Source organism: Suricata suricatta, chromosome 6 (assembly GCF_006229205.1).
Source record: "Suricata suricatta isolate VVHF042 chromosome 6, meerkat_22Aug2017_6uvM2_HiC, whole genome shotgun sequence".
Classification (NCBI taxonomy): Eukaryota; Metazoa; Chordata; class Mammalia; order Carnivora; family Herpestidae; genus Suricata; species Suricata suricatta.
The window spans coordinates 89,902,442-89,918,078 of record NC_043705.1 but is presented as its reverse complement, the minus strand read 5'-3'; the positions used below and the strand labels follow the sequence as shown (position 1 = coordinate 89,918,078).

Below are 15,637 nucleotides of genomic sequence, written 5' to 3'. Positions count from 1 at the left end.
TTCATCTCTAAAGTCCAGGCTTAGCTCAGGCCCTGAAGCACAGTCTGTGCCAAGGAATGAATGCAGGAGCCAGGAAGGGCAGAGCTGGGATTTGGGTCCAGGCTTTTACACGCCAAATGCCGGGCTCGTCCTCTTCTGCCAGCTTCCGTTCTGGAGAAGAAACGAGGGTGTGGAACTGCCTGCCCTGTGTGGACTGTGAATGCCATAGCTACAGATGGTGACTGAAAACACCAGAGAACAGTTCCCAAGCCTCCTGCTTCAGAGCCTACGGGACAGAGTTCAAGTGTCCCAGGAGAGGCCTCCAGAGCCCATCCTCCTGGCCCCGCCTGGAGGACAGAACTCACATCTTCCGCTGGACCCGTGATAGGCAGATGATGAGGTCCCAACTCAAAAAGCAACCGTGTCAGAGATTTGAATTAGAACTCTGCAGAGAAGAAAATTCAGCTCCTATTTTCACTTTTGAAAATGTTGCATTTACTTTTCATTGCAAATAGCTCAACGTAGCCTTAAAATTTTGAAACAAATGATCTTTTAAAAAATGATCTGTAATCCCACCACCATTTAATAAACCTAGTCTTTGCATTTTGGAATCTTTTCTTCCAGGATTTTATTTTCCCCCATTGTAAGTAATTTTCCTGCACTGGGTTATACTCACAGGCTGGGGTGTCAGTTATCGGCTCCTGTGTAACAAACTATTCCCAAATTTAGCAACAGAGGCTCATGATTCTGCTGTGTGGTCCTTCTGGTCTGATCTGAGCTTGGCTAACCACAGCTGGACCCACTCATGTACTCACATGGCCCTGGACGGTCTCACTCCTGTCTCATGGGTGGCTGGCTGTCAGCTGGAGTGACAGGGTTTCCAAGCCGACTCCATGAACCTGCTCTTAAGGTGCTGGTCCCAAGAGCAGAAAGAGAATTGGAGGCTGCAAATGCTCGCAAGGTCCAGGCTTGGCGTGTGCCATGTCACTCATTCCACATTCTGTTAGTCTCAGCTGCTCCCAAGCCGGGCCCAGATTTGAGAGGGGAAAGAAAGATGGCCTCCTGATAGGGAAATCAACAAAATATTGTGGTCATTTTTGCAATCCACCCCTGCAAGTTCTTAACTTTTCTGCTTTTTCATTTATTGTTGTATCATCATTTTTGCTTAAGAATACCAAGTCTTCATGACATTATTTTTATTGCCTGCATAGGGGTAAGAAGGTAGATAGACTACAGTTTACTCAACTGTCTCCCAACTGTTGGACATGAAGATTGTTTCCAGTTATAAATAAGGCTGCACAGCACATCTTTATGCAGGTAGGTATTTCTGTTATTTTGACTCTTGCCTTGGAATAGGCTCCCAGAAGTAGAGCCAAAAAGGATACACTGTTTTAATGTCCTTGATACATGCTGTCCAGCTGCGTTGCAAATATGTGCTGCTTTTTCTCCAACCCCAAGAAGAGAGATTTTCAACAGCAGCCTGTATGCAAGTCTCCCTGCGGGCCACTTGGCTTCCCTGGGATCCTCTTGCTTGCTGGCGCACCAGGCCGGGGAGCTGGAATACGGCCCGGGCTGGTAGGGCCCTTCCTTGGGCAATGTTAACATCTGAGGTCCGGGCCTGAGAGTCAGCTCTGTGGTGGACAGCAACTGATCGAGGCCCCTGTGATCTTTTACCTCCGTCTGTCAGAGCGTGTCAGGGCGTGGGTAATGTATCTCTTGGGCCAGTGATTCTAACCACCTGTACCCCCTGCACCCCAGCTGGGGAGGAGGTGGGACCCCAGACAAGCGATGGTGTCAGGCTGGGTGTGGCACCCCCTCCCATGGCTGTGTATAGAGCCCCTGCTCAGTCATGATTCCACGTGATCCTCATGGAAACCCACGAGACTGGCAACACTGAGGCTGGTTCCACTTCGAGATGGAGACTCAGGGCTCATCCCGTTTCCCCTGGGCTTAACTTCCCAGTGGGGACACCTTCTTCCACTTCCTCAAAACTTGCTTGCCTCCTCTGTTATTTTCAGTGCCTGTGCTTTTAAAACACCAATTGATCAGATAAATGATTGTGTTTCTGTTTACCATGTTTTCCTCTAAGGGAACAGACTTGCAGCTACATGGAAAACCTGTGAAATATATGGCATAATCGGCGTGGGGGGATATTGGATACCATGATTAGTGAGTTGGTGGAAGAGAGAGCTGGGGTACTTTCATGGGAAATCAAGGATACATGGATCTAGATGTTGAAAGAGCTCTCTGGAGCTTGAAAGGACTGGCCCTAGGAAGGAAGCAGGGAGGGGTGGGTTGGAGAAGCTGTGTGTGCCATGTGTGAGCTCACAGGCTTAGAGTTCACACACCCTGATTCCCATCTCCACTCCACCCATTACTGGGCCTGTGAATATGGTCAAGTTTTTCCCTCTTTTGTGTCTCAGTTTTTCCACATGTAAAATAGATGTAATCATCCAAAGGGTGTTTTTTAGGGTTTGGGCAATAAATGGCAGGTAGTAATTAAAAGCACCTATTGAGTTTTTAAAAAGTGACTTGGATACAAAGAGGTAAGTGGCTTGTCCAAAGTAGCCTTGCCTGGGACTTGTTCAGAGGGACCAGGACCAGGAAGATGGCCCTCATATCCAGAGAAGCCTCCTCTGTCTCCTCCCACAGCATTTTTCTCTACTTCTTATTGGCCCCAGCTTGGGGAAGACAGAGGGTTCATCATCCACTCTCCCCCTTAGGTTCCTTCCTCCTTCAGAGGATGAGGCATCCCTGTAGCCAGGAGGATCCTGACACAGAAACAACCCTCCTCCCTGCCTAGAGCTTGATAAACACCAGACCTTGCGCATTGGTGAGGTCCAAAGCCCGAAAGGAGGGAAGGCCGTGTGCCTGAGTCGGTGCCATGATTCTCTAAAAAGAGTGACAGCAGAAGGTCCCAAGGCTGAAGACCCCATGTGAAAACTCCAAGTGCTGGGGGGCCATCAGCTCAGTCACCTGAGCCCTGCACAATTTTAAATAATTTGTTGGCTTTTAAGAGAAAACAGTCAGTGTTGCTCTCCTTTTTGCTCATGAGGTATCCGGCCTAAGAAAGAAACAGTTGATGGAATTCTCAGAGCAATGTGGAGCCCTGAGATTAATCTGAGGGGCTGAAGCTGGGGGTCGGGGACAGCCTGGGGTCTCGGGGCATGTCTGGTGGTCAGCCGATGCGAATGGGAGGAACATTTATAGATCTAAGAAAGGTCAGGGCTTGAGAAAGAAAGAGAAAGAGTGCCTGCATTGACTGATACCGCTATTTTCCTTTTACTAATGAGTGCAACCAAAAACCTATTTAAAAAAAAAATCTCACATTAGCAGGTTAGACAGGTACCATCTCCTTTGAACAGGTGGAAAGAGAGGTCCAGTGTGGTGACGAGGCCCGCAGCTAACATGGGACAGAGCCAGACCTGAACCTGCACTGTCCAGCTCTGGGGCCAGGCTCTTCCATAATAATACTTCACTCCCTGCCCGGCATTTTGCACACACTTTTCTACACAACCTTGACAACAACTCTGCTCTAGGTACTGTCGTTCTCCCCGTTAAACAGATGACAGAGCTGAGGTTTAGCTCTGGACACGAACTTGCTCCAGGCCATACAGTTAGAAAGATTGTAGCAGGGATTCAGACCCAGTGTGTTTACATCCCTTGGTCTTAAACCCCCACCATGTCTCCACTGTCTGCACGGTGAGATCCATATGTCCCCCCATGTCCATCAAGACCTTACATGACCTGGGCTTTTTCAATGCCCCATTTCTCTACCCCAACATCTCGGCTACCCTAACTATTATGGATTTTGTTCACCTCCCCCTATCCATCAGGTCTTGGCTTAAAATCTACTTCTTCTAGGAAACCCTCTCTGACCACGTCCCAGCCAGGAAGGACACCCGCTGGGTTCTCATAGCACCCACATTTCCCTTACCATAGCAATGCCTGGCTGTGCAGAAACTGCTGGTTTCAAGGTCTCCATGATAGACCATGAGGTCCCAAGGGCACGAGCCATGGCTGCTTGACCCTTGTACTTAGCATCTGGCTAAGAGGTGGTGGGGAAACATGTTCCAAGAACATCCTCCTGCTCTTCCCTGCAGTCCCCTTTCATAACGGGGTGCCAGGCAGGACAAGTCCTGAAGGAAGGGGGAAAGATGTTCCAGCACCCAGCCCTCTCTGGCCTCTCTTTTCCCCCTCTTGCCCAGATCTCAAGACATACTTCCAGACTGCCTCCCTGGTATCTCCTTGGCCACCCAGCTCTGAGACAGCTCCAGGAGGGAGCACCATCCCACGGTGGCCAAAGACTTTTCTGAGGAGCACCAGTCCTGAATAAGATGATTTCTGGGCCCAAAGTCCAGGGAAAACCCTGCCTAATAACACATTTCTTTGATTGCCACCTGTGAAGGTTTTGGAAATCAGCACGTGTCTCACACCTGAGATACAGCATATGTGAACATGTTTATTTCCTAGGAAAGTAGTTGTTGCATAAATGATGCAACTTAGAACTGATGGCATGTTGTGATTAAGGAAATTCAGCGGGGAGAGCCTCGTGCAGATTAGGAGAGTAAAAGCCCTAAGACATCCTGTGGTAGAGAAACGAAACTGGCAATGCTTTAGCCCACTGCTTCACAAATGAAATCTGACCCCTGAATATTTTTTAGAAGATGTATTAACACTTCAAGGAAATACATTCCTATAAAATGCACTTTGAAAGCACTCCCCGTGATATTTATAATTCATGGAATGTATTTTCCGATCCACATGGTTTTGTTTCTGTCATCATTTCCAATTTACTAGTCTTGCCTCCTCACCTAGACCACGTGCTTCCTGAAGGCAAGGCTTACATCACAGACACCGCTAACAGGCCGAGTGCCTGCTCTGAACTGTGCCCTCTGCCTGCTCGGGAATCGTGGATTTGAGGGGATGAATTACACTGCCTCTCAGAACAGTCAGTCTCAGCAGGTGATCAGCAAGGGAGGGTGACCTCCACTGGGGGCATCTTATCTAGGGTGGTGGCCCTTCAGAGGTGTGGTTTCTGTTGAGCCACAACTCGTTCAGCTGTGTAACCTAATGCAGGTTGCTTAACCATTCGGAGCCTCCATTCTTTCATCTGTAAACTGGGAGAATTACAGCTCCTAGCTTCTGAGGTAGAGGAAGGGAGGCCATATGCGTAGAGCATGTAGAACAACTCCTGAAAAAGCAAATGCCACTGTCCGCATTTTGTCCTTACTGTCATTTCGAAATCCTGCCAGTATCAACGGTGCGCAGGATTAGCTGGAGGAGGGCGCTGGGTGACGGAAGGAGATTATTATTTTTTAATTTTTTAATTTTTATTTATTATTGAGACAGAAAGGAACAGAGCACAAGTGGGGGAGGGGCAGAGAGAGAGGGAGACACAGAATCCGAAGCAGGTTCCAGGCTCTGAGCTGTCAGCACAGAGCCCGATGCGGGGCTCGAACCCATGAACCATGAGATCATGACCTGAGCTAAAGTCTGAGGCTCATCAACTGACTGAGCCACCCAGGCGCCCCTATTCTTATAGTTATTAAGCAGAAGTGCTTCCAGAAGAGTTGTTGGCCTGTGGCGGCCTCCATGAGACAGGCCAGACCCCCCAGAGGGAGATGTGCCACCTGCTGTGAGCACATTTGTTATTCCTCAAGTCATCTCCTGGCTCTGCCAGGCCCTCCTCTGTAATCTGCTCAGGCCAAGTGCTGAGTGAGTGAGTTCTTTGTGATGTAACTCAATAGGAGGGAGGATATGAGCGGAATTATCCTGCATCCTGAACTTGGAGGGTTGAGAACACCCTGTCAGAACCACATTTGTCCCTAGCTGCTCCCCCTGGACCCTGAAATGTGTGTGCCAGACAAGGAAGAAATGGTCCGGTCCTGAATTTTGCTTTATTTTGGGTCATTCTTATTGGGTGAAGGGAGAATTGTATCTTTTTATTTATAGTTTATTATCAAGTTGGTTTCCATATAACACCCAGTGCTCTTCCCCACAAGTGCCCTCCTTCATGTCCATCAACCCCCTTCCCCTCTTCCTCTCCCTCATCAGCCCTCAGTTTGTTCTCAGTATTCAAGAGTCTCTCATGGTTTACCTCCCTCCCTCTCGCTGACTCTTTCCCCCGCTTTCCCATTCCCATGGTCTCCTATTGGGTTTCTCCTGTTAGACCTATGAGTGACAACATATGGATCTGTCCTTCTCTGCCTGACTTATTTCGCTTAGCATGACTCCCTCTAGGTCCATCCATTTTGCTACAAATGGCCAGATTTCATTCTTTTTCATTGCCATGTAGTATTCCATTTTATATATGAACCACATCTTCTTGATCCATTCATCAGGTGATGGACATTTAGGCTCTTTCCATGATTTGGCTATTGTTGACAGTGCTGCTATGAACATTGGGGTACATGTGCCCCTATGCATCAGCACTTCTGTATCCCTGGGGTAGATGCCCAGCAGTGCTATTACTGGGTTATAGGGGAGTTCTACTGATAGTTTTTTGAGGAACCTCCACACTGTTTTCCAGAGCGGCTGCACCAGTTTACATTCCCACCAACAGTGTAGGAGGGTGCCCGTCTCTCCACACCCTCGCCAGCATCTATAGTCTCTTGATTTGAAACTTGAAGTCAATCACAGGAAAAAGTCTGGAAAACCTCCAAAAACACGGAGGTTAAAAACCACCCCACTAAAGAATAAGTGGGCCAATCAGGTAATTAGAGAAGAAATTAAAAAAAATATATGGAAACAAATGAAAACAAAAATACAACAATCCAAACTCTCTGAGATGCAGCAAAGGTAGTCCTAAGAGGAAAGTATATTGCAACCCAGGCCTATTTTCAAGAAACTAGAAAAAGCACTAATTCAAAATCTAACAGGGCACCTAAAGGAACTAGAAGGGGTGCACCAAGATCACCCCAAGCCCAGCAGAAGTAGAGAAATAATAGAGATCAGGGCAGAAATAAATAATATAGAATCCAAAAAAACAGTTGAACTGATCAATGAAACCAAAAGTTGGTTTTTTGAAAAAATAAAAAAAATTGATAAACCTCTAACCAGGCTCCTGAGAAAAAAAAGAGAGAGCACCCAAACAGGCAAAATCATGAATGAAAATGGATCTATTACAACTAATCCCTCAGAAACACAAGCAATCATCAAGGATTACTATGAAAAACTGTATGCCAACAAACTGGACAATCTGGAAAAAATGGACAAATTCCTAAACACACATGTACTACCAAAATTCAAATGGGAAGAAACAGAAAATCTGAACAGACCCAGTGAAGAAATTGAATCCGTTATCAAAAATCTCCCAATGAATGAGAATTGTATTTTAAATGTTCACTGGCTTCTTGAAGAATGTTTTCTTGGCTGTTGTTGCCATAGCCCCGGTCAAAAGTCTCAGCGGCAAAGAAAGCTAAACACAGAAAAAGAAGCAGAGCGACGATTCAGCCTGTGGGTCTCTGTGTGGGCGTTTTACACAAAAAGGACGGTGATAGGGGAGGGTTCTGAAAACATTTTATCCCCGGAGCACCTGGTCTCTCCTCACTAACAGCACCAGCTCCCTGGGCCCACACAAGCAGGAACTCTGTTCACTTCTCCCGCTGAGAGGCTGGGGGACAGGAGGGGTGGCTGATGTGGGGGCGTGAGACCCTCACAGCTGAAGAGATGAGGGAGCAGAGTGGGGAGACTCTGTTTTGGGCACCCAACAAGGACAAGTCAGTTCATCTCCAGACTGAGCATGGCTGGTTACTAATGTCCCCAAAGTCACGCAGGCAGCGAGAGTGGGTCTGGGACAGAAACCCCAGTCTGTCTGATGCTCAACACCGTGCCTCTCCTTCTCCACCATGTCATCTCCTGAAATAGAAATCTCAAATTTGAGTGTGTCATTCTGTACTCCGCCTTATCCGAGAATGGGTTCCTAACCTGCCCAAATCCTTCCAGAGACTTGCCTAGGACCTGCCTTCAGGACCTTCAGACCCCGAAGATTTGTCCTTGGGGCTTAGTCCTGGGGTCAGACATGTTTGTGAACCCTCCTGACCGATGGCTCTCAGCAAACCTACAAGACTGAGCTACTTCTCCGTCCCCAGCTCTGCTCTTAGCTCTGGTAACTCAGGCACAGAAGAGCTCCCGTGGGCCAGCTCAGCAAGGACTGGGGTGTGCAGCTAGTCTGGGCTTAGATCCCACTTCTGCCACCAGGGTCACCATGGATGGTTGGGTGGTTTATACCTTGTACAAGGGCTTCAGTCCATGATGGCAAGGACAGCTGGCAACCGGTGCTGCAGTCACCAAGCGGTGGGGGCTGGGCCACCACCCAGAGAACAGGGTGTCCTCCACCATTTCCACAAAGGATCCATGTGCGTTACCACAGCTCTCTGCCCTTTAGAGCTAGGTTGTCTGGTTGAGTTTATAGCTTCATTGTGCCTCAATAACTTCACCCGAAAATGGAAAACAATAATATATTTTTCAAATATATGAGGGTTTCAGGGATGAATGCCCAGAAAGCACTGAGAGCACAGCCTAAAGCATATAGTGAATGTCTAGAGCAGCCATAGCATCCGACCAGCATCTTTAAAGGACAGTTTTGCTGATGGCCACATTTGAATTCACAGCATCAGGCAATTTTACTTTTTTTTCATCCTAAGCCCCAGTGTCACCATCAGAAACCCAGAACAGCCCTCAGAGGATCCGTGAGCCCCCAGCAGCCACCTGCCTCATCAGCTTGCCCCACGGGGCTCCCCCGAGTCCTTCACACAGTTGCAGACACGACACAGGAACACCTGTGTGTCCTTCCTGCACCGTGAAATGGAAAAGGAAAGCTGGCATAATTTTTTTTAGCTCATCTCCCGTTTTGGACCAATTAAAAGAAAGGCATTTTAATAGGCCCTGTGGAAAGGGAACCAAAGTTGTTCCCCAGGCTGTGCACTGAGCCCAGAGGTCAGGGCAGGATTAATAAGGATGCTATAAATGCAAACAGTGGCCCATATCTCTATGAGCAAAGTGCTCTGGTTTGGGAGGAAGGGAGAAAATTAAATTATAATGGGAAAATACACATTATTCGAATCAAGATAAAAGAAAAAGGAAGAACTCAGTGGAGCCTAGATGAATCTGAGTGAATCTGTCAGAAGGATCTTGAGGCTGGCTCAGCACAGCTGCCAAGGAAGCCCAGCAGGGTCCTGAAATCGGAGAACATGCCCAAGAAGAGACGAGTTCAATCCAAGTTAGGCCTTATCTCTGTTCCCAATGCCCTATCGACGGACTTTCAGCTCTGTTTTTCTGGAATGACAGGTAAATGTGCCTGGTCGCTCGCCCAACAAACATCAATTAAGCATCTTCTCATCCCAGACCCCGATAGGCACCAGCCATTCGAAGGGAACTAAGCTGGTTCTGGACATCCCTCAAAGAGTGCACAGACACCTAACGTGGTCAGCGAGAAGACAACGCTAATTTCCTGCGATTCCCCTGCGCAGTGCTGGAGCCCTGGCGGCAGCTGCTCACGCTCTCTCACCGTATGGCCCTTTATCCCTGCCAGGAGGTGAAAGTGATTACGATGCATGTTCTACAGACGAGAAAGCCGAGACTCTGAGAGCGGAGGGAACGGCCACACAGCCATTAAATGGCAGAGCCAAGGTTAGAACTCAGGGGCTTGAAGGGTGCCTGGGGGGCTCAGTCAGTTAAGCGTCTGGCTTTGGCTCAGGTCATGATCTCACGGTTTGTGGGTTCGAGCCACCGGTTGGGCTCTATGCTGACAGCTCAGAGCCTGAAGCCTGCTTCCAATTCTGTGTCTTCCTCTCTTGCTGCCCCTCCCTCGCTTTCAGTCTGCCCTCTCTCTCCAAAATAAATAAACATTTTTAAAAAACCCACAAGGGCTTATGCCTTTGAAAACCAAGTTCTCATCCACCTTGCAGATACCTGTTGTGAGAGAAGACAGCAGAGGAGTGTGTGTGTGTGTGTGTGTGTGTGTGTGTGTGTGTGTGCATATGTGCATGTGTGCCTGTGTGTAGGGCATAGGTGAGCTTGAACTTAAGATAATCACTCCTGGAAGACTTCCTGGAGGAGGTGCAATGTAGTCAAGTCCTAAAGAGAAGGTCTTGAGAGCCAGGCTAAGGAATTTGGTTTTTATCAAGTGTTTTTTGAGCAGAGATGAACCATAATCAGATCCTAAACAAACCAGTATTTGATAAGAAAGCATGATGTGCTAGATAATCTATTAGGCATGGACACCATTACAAAGATGTAAAATAAGCTGTAGTCCCTGTCCTTCTGCAGCTCCAGTCTAGTTGGAGTAATGAAACATGCAACTATCAAAAAATAATTAGTATTGGGGCACCTGGATGGTTCAGTCAGTTAAACATCCAATTCAGGCTCAGGTCATGATCTCATGGTTTGTGAGTTCAAGCCCTGTGTCATGCCCTGTGCTGACAGCTCAGAGCCTGGAGTCTGCTTCAGATTCTGTCTCTTTCTCTCTCTCTCTGAAAAATAAACGTTAAAAAAAAAAGTATTAGTGACTGTGGATAAACTCATGTCAAGTGCCAAAAGGAAGTCAGAGACCAGGTGCTGAAGGAGGCGGGAGGATGGTTGAGGAGATTCCTAGGGTAGGCGGAATCCCAGTAGGGTTAGAGGAATTCAGAGGGAGAAATGGGAAAGGCCCCAGGAAATCATACCCATTTAGGGGTCCCCATGCTTAGCAGAGAGCCTGCCTCTAGCAGGTGATGATATGTGCTTGCTGAAAGAATAAATGTTGGATCCAATGAAAATAAAGGTCACATGGTTGAGAGGTAAGGTGTGGCTGAGGGACTGTGGGGTATGGGGGTGGCTGGCCCCTGAGCCTCTAACAGCCCACCAAGTGCCATTCTGTTGACTATGACTCCACCAACCAGACTGACATCCTTCAGTTTCCAGCTTTCCATTTTCCAGGACCAGGCACACACCAGGAAACATCTGTTGGAGAAGTGAGTAGATGGTGTAAGGAAGCAGCAGGAAAAAATGAGGGGGAAATCTGTTAACAGCAGACAGAGGAAGCTTTGAGTTCCAGGCCAAAAAGTTCAGCCACTGGGCAAGTGGTGGCCATTGAAGTCTCTGAACATTCAATCTGCGGGGAGATCAACATGAGTCTCTAAGCAAACTGTACCAGGCTGGGGTGGTGGGGAGGTGGGGGGAGGAAGAAACATGCTTGTAAGAGAAAGCTTCTTCCAGAAGTGGCTCCTACCATTTAAAATGTGCAAACTCTTTGCTCTAGAAATTTGATTTCTGGACATTTGCCTGAACACACACAGGAAGAAACAATACCTGGAGATCCTTGCAGTGCAGTCTAGGACAGAGAACACTGGGACGGAGCTCCCTCAGGGGCTCCAGCGTAGAGCAGGCCAGCTGCTCCAGCACCCCGGCTCCCCGCTCTCCCCCTGCTGCTCCTCACCTGGGGGCCCATGCGCCCGCCGTTACCTCTGCCTGGAGTGCTTTTCCTCTGCCCAGTTACGTGACTCACTCCTGCCCAGCTCTGCTTACACGCCCCCTTCTCAGTGACACCTTCCCTGACCACCCCCTGAAAGTTCCTTCCTTCCCCCATTAATACCAAACACCTACTGCCCACGCCCCCTGTTGTACTTTTACCACCTGGTACCACCTGACATACTCCACAGTCTCCCCATTTGGTGCACCTGTCTCCACCATCCCCTACCCACATGCGCACTAGCACACAAGCCTCATGCAGGCAGGGACCGCTGTCCATTCCACATGCTGTTAGAACCCCAGTTCTAGGGCAGCACCTGGCACACAGGAGATACCCAGTGAAGATTTATCAAATGAGTGAATGAATGAATGAATGAGTGAATGAATGGGTGAATGAGTGAGTGAGTGAATGAATGAATGAGTGAGTGAATGAATGAATGATGCGTGGGTGGATCTGTAAGTGTGTGCCTCACAGGCAACATCAGCTCGAGCACCAGGGAGCAGCCAAAGAGGAGCCTTGCTATTCGGGGCCCTCAGAGCCTCGGCAGATGGAGGCCAGCCTGATTTCCTCGGTGCCCTACTGACTGGTGTCAGAAGTGCAGTGGACACTTTCAAATTAATTACACCTGGCCTTGGCACTCCATGGGGTCATTTCCTATCATGATGAAACCTTTCCAAACAGCTGCGCTCAATGAAGAGGTCGGAGCACTTACAGCCCAGCTGTATTGTACTGGAAAGGACCCCAGACCTTAAGTCAGAAGACATGGACTCACATCCCAAATATGAACCCATTTTACTCTCTTGGGCAAGACCCTTCGCTTCTCTGACCCTCAGTTTCCTCGTCTGTGAGATGGGAATATTAACAGTAGCTATGTCACAGGGTGTTGTGAAAATCAAACAATTAATTGAGTTGAGAGATTTTTATAAATTGAAAAGTATCACACAGATAACCTACTGTTATGTGATTCTCAAAGGAATGTAGGCAGGTTTTCCCATGTTTAATTTATGAATGAAGGCATATTTGGCACCAGTGAAAAGGAAGGGAAGGTAGTGTATGGGCACAGAAGGAGGGGGATACCTTCTGAGTTCTTCCCGGCTCGGAATCCCAGTGTAACTGCTGAGTGGCGGTACTTTGAGCTTATTTTCTTTGTCTGTGGTGCAAGCAGATATCTGAACTGTTTCAGAATTTCCTGGGGGAGTAAAACCTACTCAGTGTTTGGTTTGCATTTATTTCGTTCTGTGCTTGTGCCTGGGAAATGGTGAGGAAAGAGGCAGAAGGGAGGAGATCTGGCTCTGGTCCTGTGCACCATTAAAGGGAGTAATTTATCTGAAGCACAAGGACAATGACAGTCTGTGCTTGGCAAGGGATGGGGACGGAGCAGAGGACTGATCTGTGTATGAGAGTTTGCAGCCCTACTGGATGGCTTTAGGCCACTGGAACCATACTGTGCAGGAGTCAGGAGCTAGCCCCGAGTGGGGGAAGAGGGTGACTCCATGTCGCTCAGTGTCTGCTGGCAGTGTTCAGCTCATAACTCACGTCTGATCTGCCCTCAGCCCGAGGGCTCCCAGCTCTGCGTTGCCCAGCCCTTTGGACGCGACTTGGGTATATAAAAATATGAAAAGGATCTCCTGACTGTGTCTCTGTTTCATCACAGACTCTGCTCCCCCATTCACTGGTCCCACCTGCCCCTGGGACCTGCCTTCACAGCAAGGAGGAGCAAAAGCCATCAACCAACTCAGAACCCATCATCTCACTTCCCTGTAGGGAAATCAACAAACCCCAGCCACGTGTGCATCCTGAATGTTTCCCTTATCTTGTCTAACTGTTCCTGGGCTAAGGTTAAAAAAAAAAAAACACCTACACAGTTGAGGATGGGAAAGAAATGACATAATGCAAAAATATATATACAGTGTAGAAGGCAAAAATGTTTCATCCTTGTGGTAACTTAGATTTATTAGCACTGAGTGCCTGGAGTGCTACATTAGGAAGAGCTGGATCCTTAGCTCTGTATATCCAGTCAAGGGTGTTGCAATCAATTAGCAATGTCTGCCCAGGGCAAGGGAGGGGGAACTGATGTGCAAATGTCATATATAATAATCCCTTCTTATATCTAGCCAAATCTATTTTGAGACATGCAATCAACTTAATGACAACTTTTTTGGAAAAGGTCTATATTAAATATTAAATGATTAAAAGTAGATGTTGATTATTGGGTGGATCCCGGTTTCAAATAGTGTATGTGTGTGTGTGTGTGTGTGTGTGTGTGTGTGTGTGTGTGTGTGTGTAAGAAGGAAATCATTATTTGCTATCCTTTCTCTATCAAAACCTGCTTGAGCTCTTCGACCAAAAGTCTGATGAGTATTCTTTAGAGCATAAATAAATGTTTAGAATCTGCTCAGACTTTCCACTCCAGCTACTCCTTGTTTCTGTGGGTTGCAAGAAAAGAGAGAGGTGGAAGAGGGGAGGAGTTCCTTTGCTGTACTTGATAAAGTTTCTAATGTCTGACACATAGTAGGCACCCGGCAAATATTCACGGAATGAATTTTGAATGATGAGCTCAGTTTCTGTGTATTTTTTAATGATTCATGGATATTGTCACTTCAGCTGAATTTGAATGTAATGTGCTCTCTCCTGTCAAATTTTTCTCTGTGTGAGCAAACATGATGGTTGTTAACTAGGATAACCCAAGTGGACATCGGTTCATTGTTTTTCTGAGTGAGGGATGGGCTGGATGCAAGAAGAGGGAGGGATTTTCCTGCTAATTGTTCTGACTTCAGTATTTACTTGTTTGCTGGCTGTGCGTCCCTCATATTTCCCCTCATCTGTTCCCCATCCTTGGACCCCAACCCAAAGTGCTGGCTTCTCAACCTCAGCTCTACTGGCATTCGGGACAAGATAGTTCTTTGTCATAGATGACTGTCCGGTGCATTTGCGTGACATTTGGCAGTATCCCTCACCTCTACTTTCTAGCTGCCGGTAGCAACTCACCATCCCAAGTCGTGAAAACCAAAAATGTCCCCAGACTTCGGCAAATGACCCTCAGGGAGCAAATTTCCCAGACTGGGGACTACCTCTATAGCGCTACCCACTCCACACCCCTGGGAACATGGCTGGCTTCTTTTTCCTGAGAGACTTCAGCATTAAGTCACCTCCCCAGAGAGCCCTGGGACTACTTGGTCCAAACCCGTCTCAGAGCTCACCAACCTGTCACAGGGCTTAATTTCTGTGCAGAGCACCTATCTCTTTCTGATCATTTCCAAGCATAAATTTGTGTGTTGTCTGCCTCTCTCTATTGGAACATGAGTTCCATGAGGAGCCTTTTTATCTTGATTATGTTCTATCCTAGGGCCCTGAAGTGCCCAACACCTCGTAGGTTCTCAATAAATGTGGTTGCATGGATGAAGGCGAGAAGACAGTGTTCAGGGAAGGCTCTCTTTGGAAGTGATATCTCCAGGACATGAAGTCACTAGCCATGGGAAGGTGGAGGAAGAGCATTCCCGGCAGAGGGAACAGCCATTGCAAAGCCTGTAGGCATAGCATGTGAAGGTTGCTGGTGGGGGAGCAGTGGAGACAGAGGGGCAGGGTCAAGACCCTGGAAGTAGCCTGACTGGTAAGCCTGAGGAGTATAGATTTTATTCTAAGAGTGACAGCAAACGCTATGGAGACCCCCCTAGAAGCCTCCAAATCCTGCCCCTGGTGGCCTGTCTCTTTCTTCTCTCTCCCTGTTCTCCAGCCTCACACTGGGCAGGCTGGGGGGGATTCCTAAATCTGGTCTGAACCCTTGAGTCTAAAGCAAGAGCTGATGTGGCCCCTGAGCCACATCTCAGGGTGGGAGAGGGTCTTTGCTTCCAGGAGACAAAGCTACACAGGCAGGTCCTCTCTCAGCAAGAGCTAGCTGTCTTTCGCGCCGGCGTGGGCCTGCCCGTACACTACGAGGAAACCACAAATCCCAGCCCTGGCAAGGAAGGCCTGGTTGTCTGCTTGCAAACAGCTTCACAGAAATCAGCTGAAAGAAGTGACACGTGGAAAAGAGCATCACGAGCCTCATTATGCCCCGCGAAGCCATCCTGCAGCCCTCGGGTCCTGTTAACCCTGCTCTTTCAGAGGCGCTGGCCCCGTTCTGTGCTGCAGTGCTATGGCTGGGCTGGTACTGAAGGTCTTGAGGAAAAAAGCTATATTTCTGCATTTGATATGAAGAACTTTATA

The 15,637-nt window shown here is 48.0% G+C and overlaps 1 protein-coding gene across 2 annotated transcripts in view; it reads left to right on the top strand.

Moving 5' to 3' along the window:
- KCNIP1 (potassium voltage-gated channel interacting protein 1) overlaps positions 1 to 15,637 on the top strand; it is a 342,478-nt gene that overhangs the window by 44,851 nt on the left and 281,990 nt on the right. The window contains exon 1 of one of the 2 annotated variants that reach the window (XM_029942877.1): positions 9,081 to 9,612. The exons of the other annotated variant lie outside the window; for it this stretch is intronic. Within the exon in view, the coding sequence (XP_029798737.1) occupies positions 9,537 to 9,612 (76 nt within the window). The 5' untranslated portion in view covers positions 9,081 to 9,536. Of the gene's footprint in view, positions 1 to 9,080; positions 9,613 to 15,637 lie in introns of those variants that run through there. 2 annotated transcript variants of the gene reach the window in all.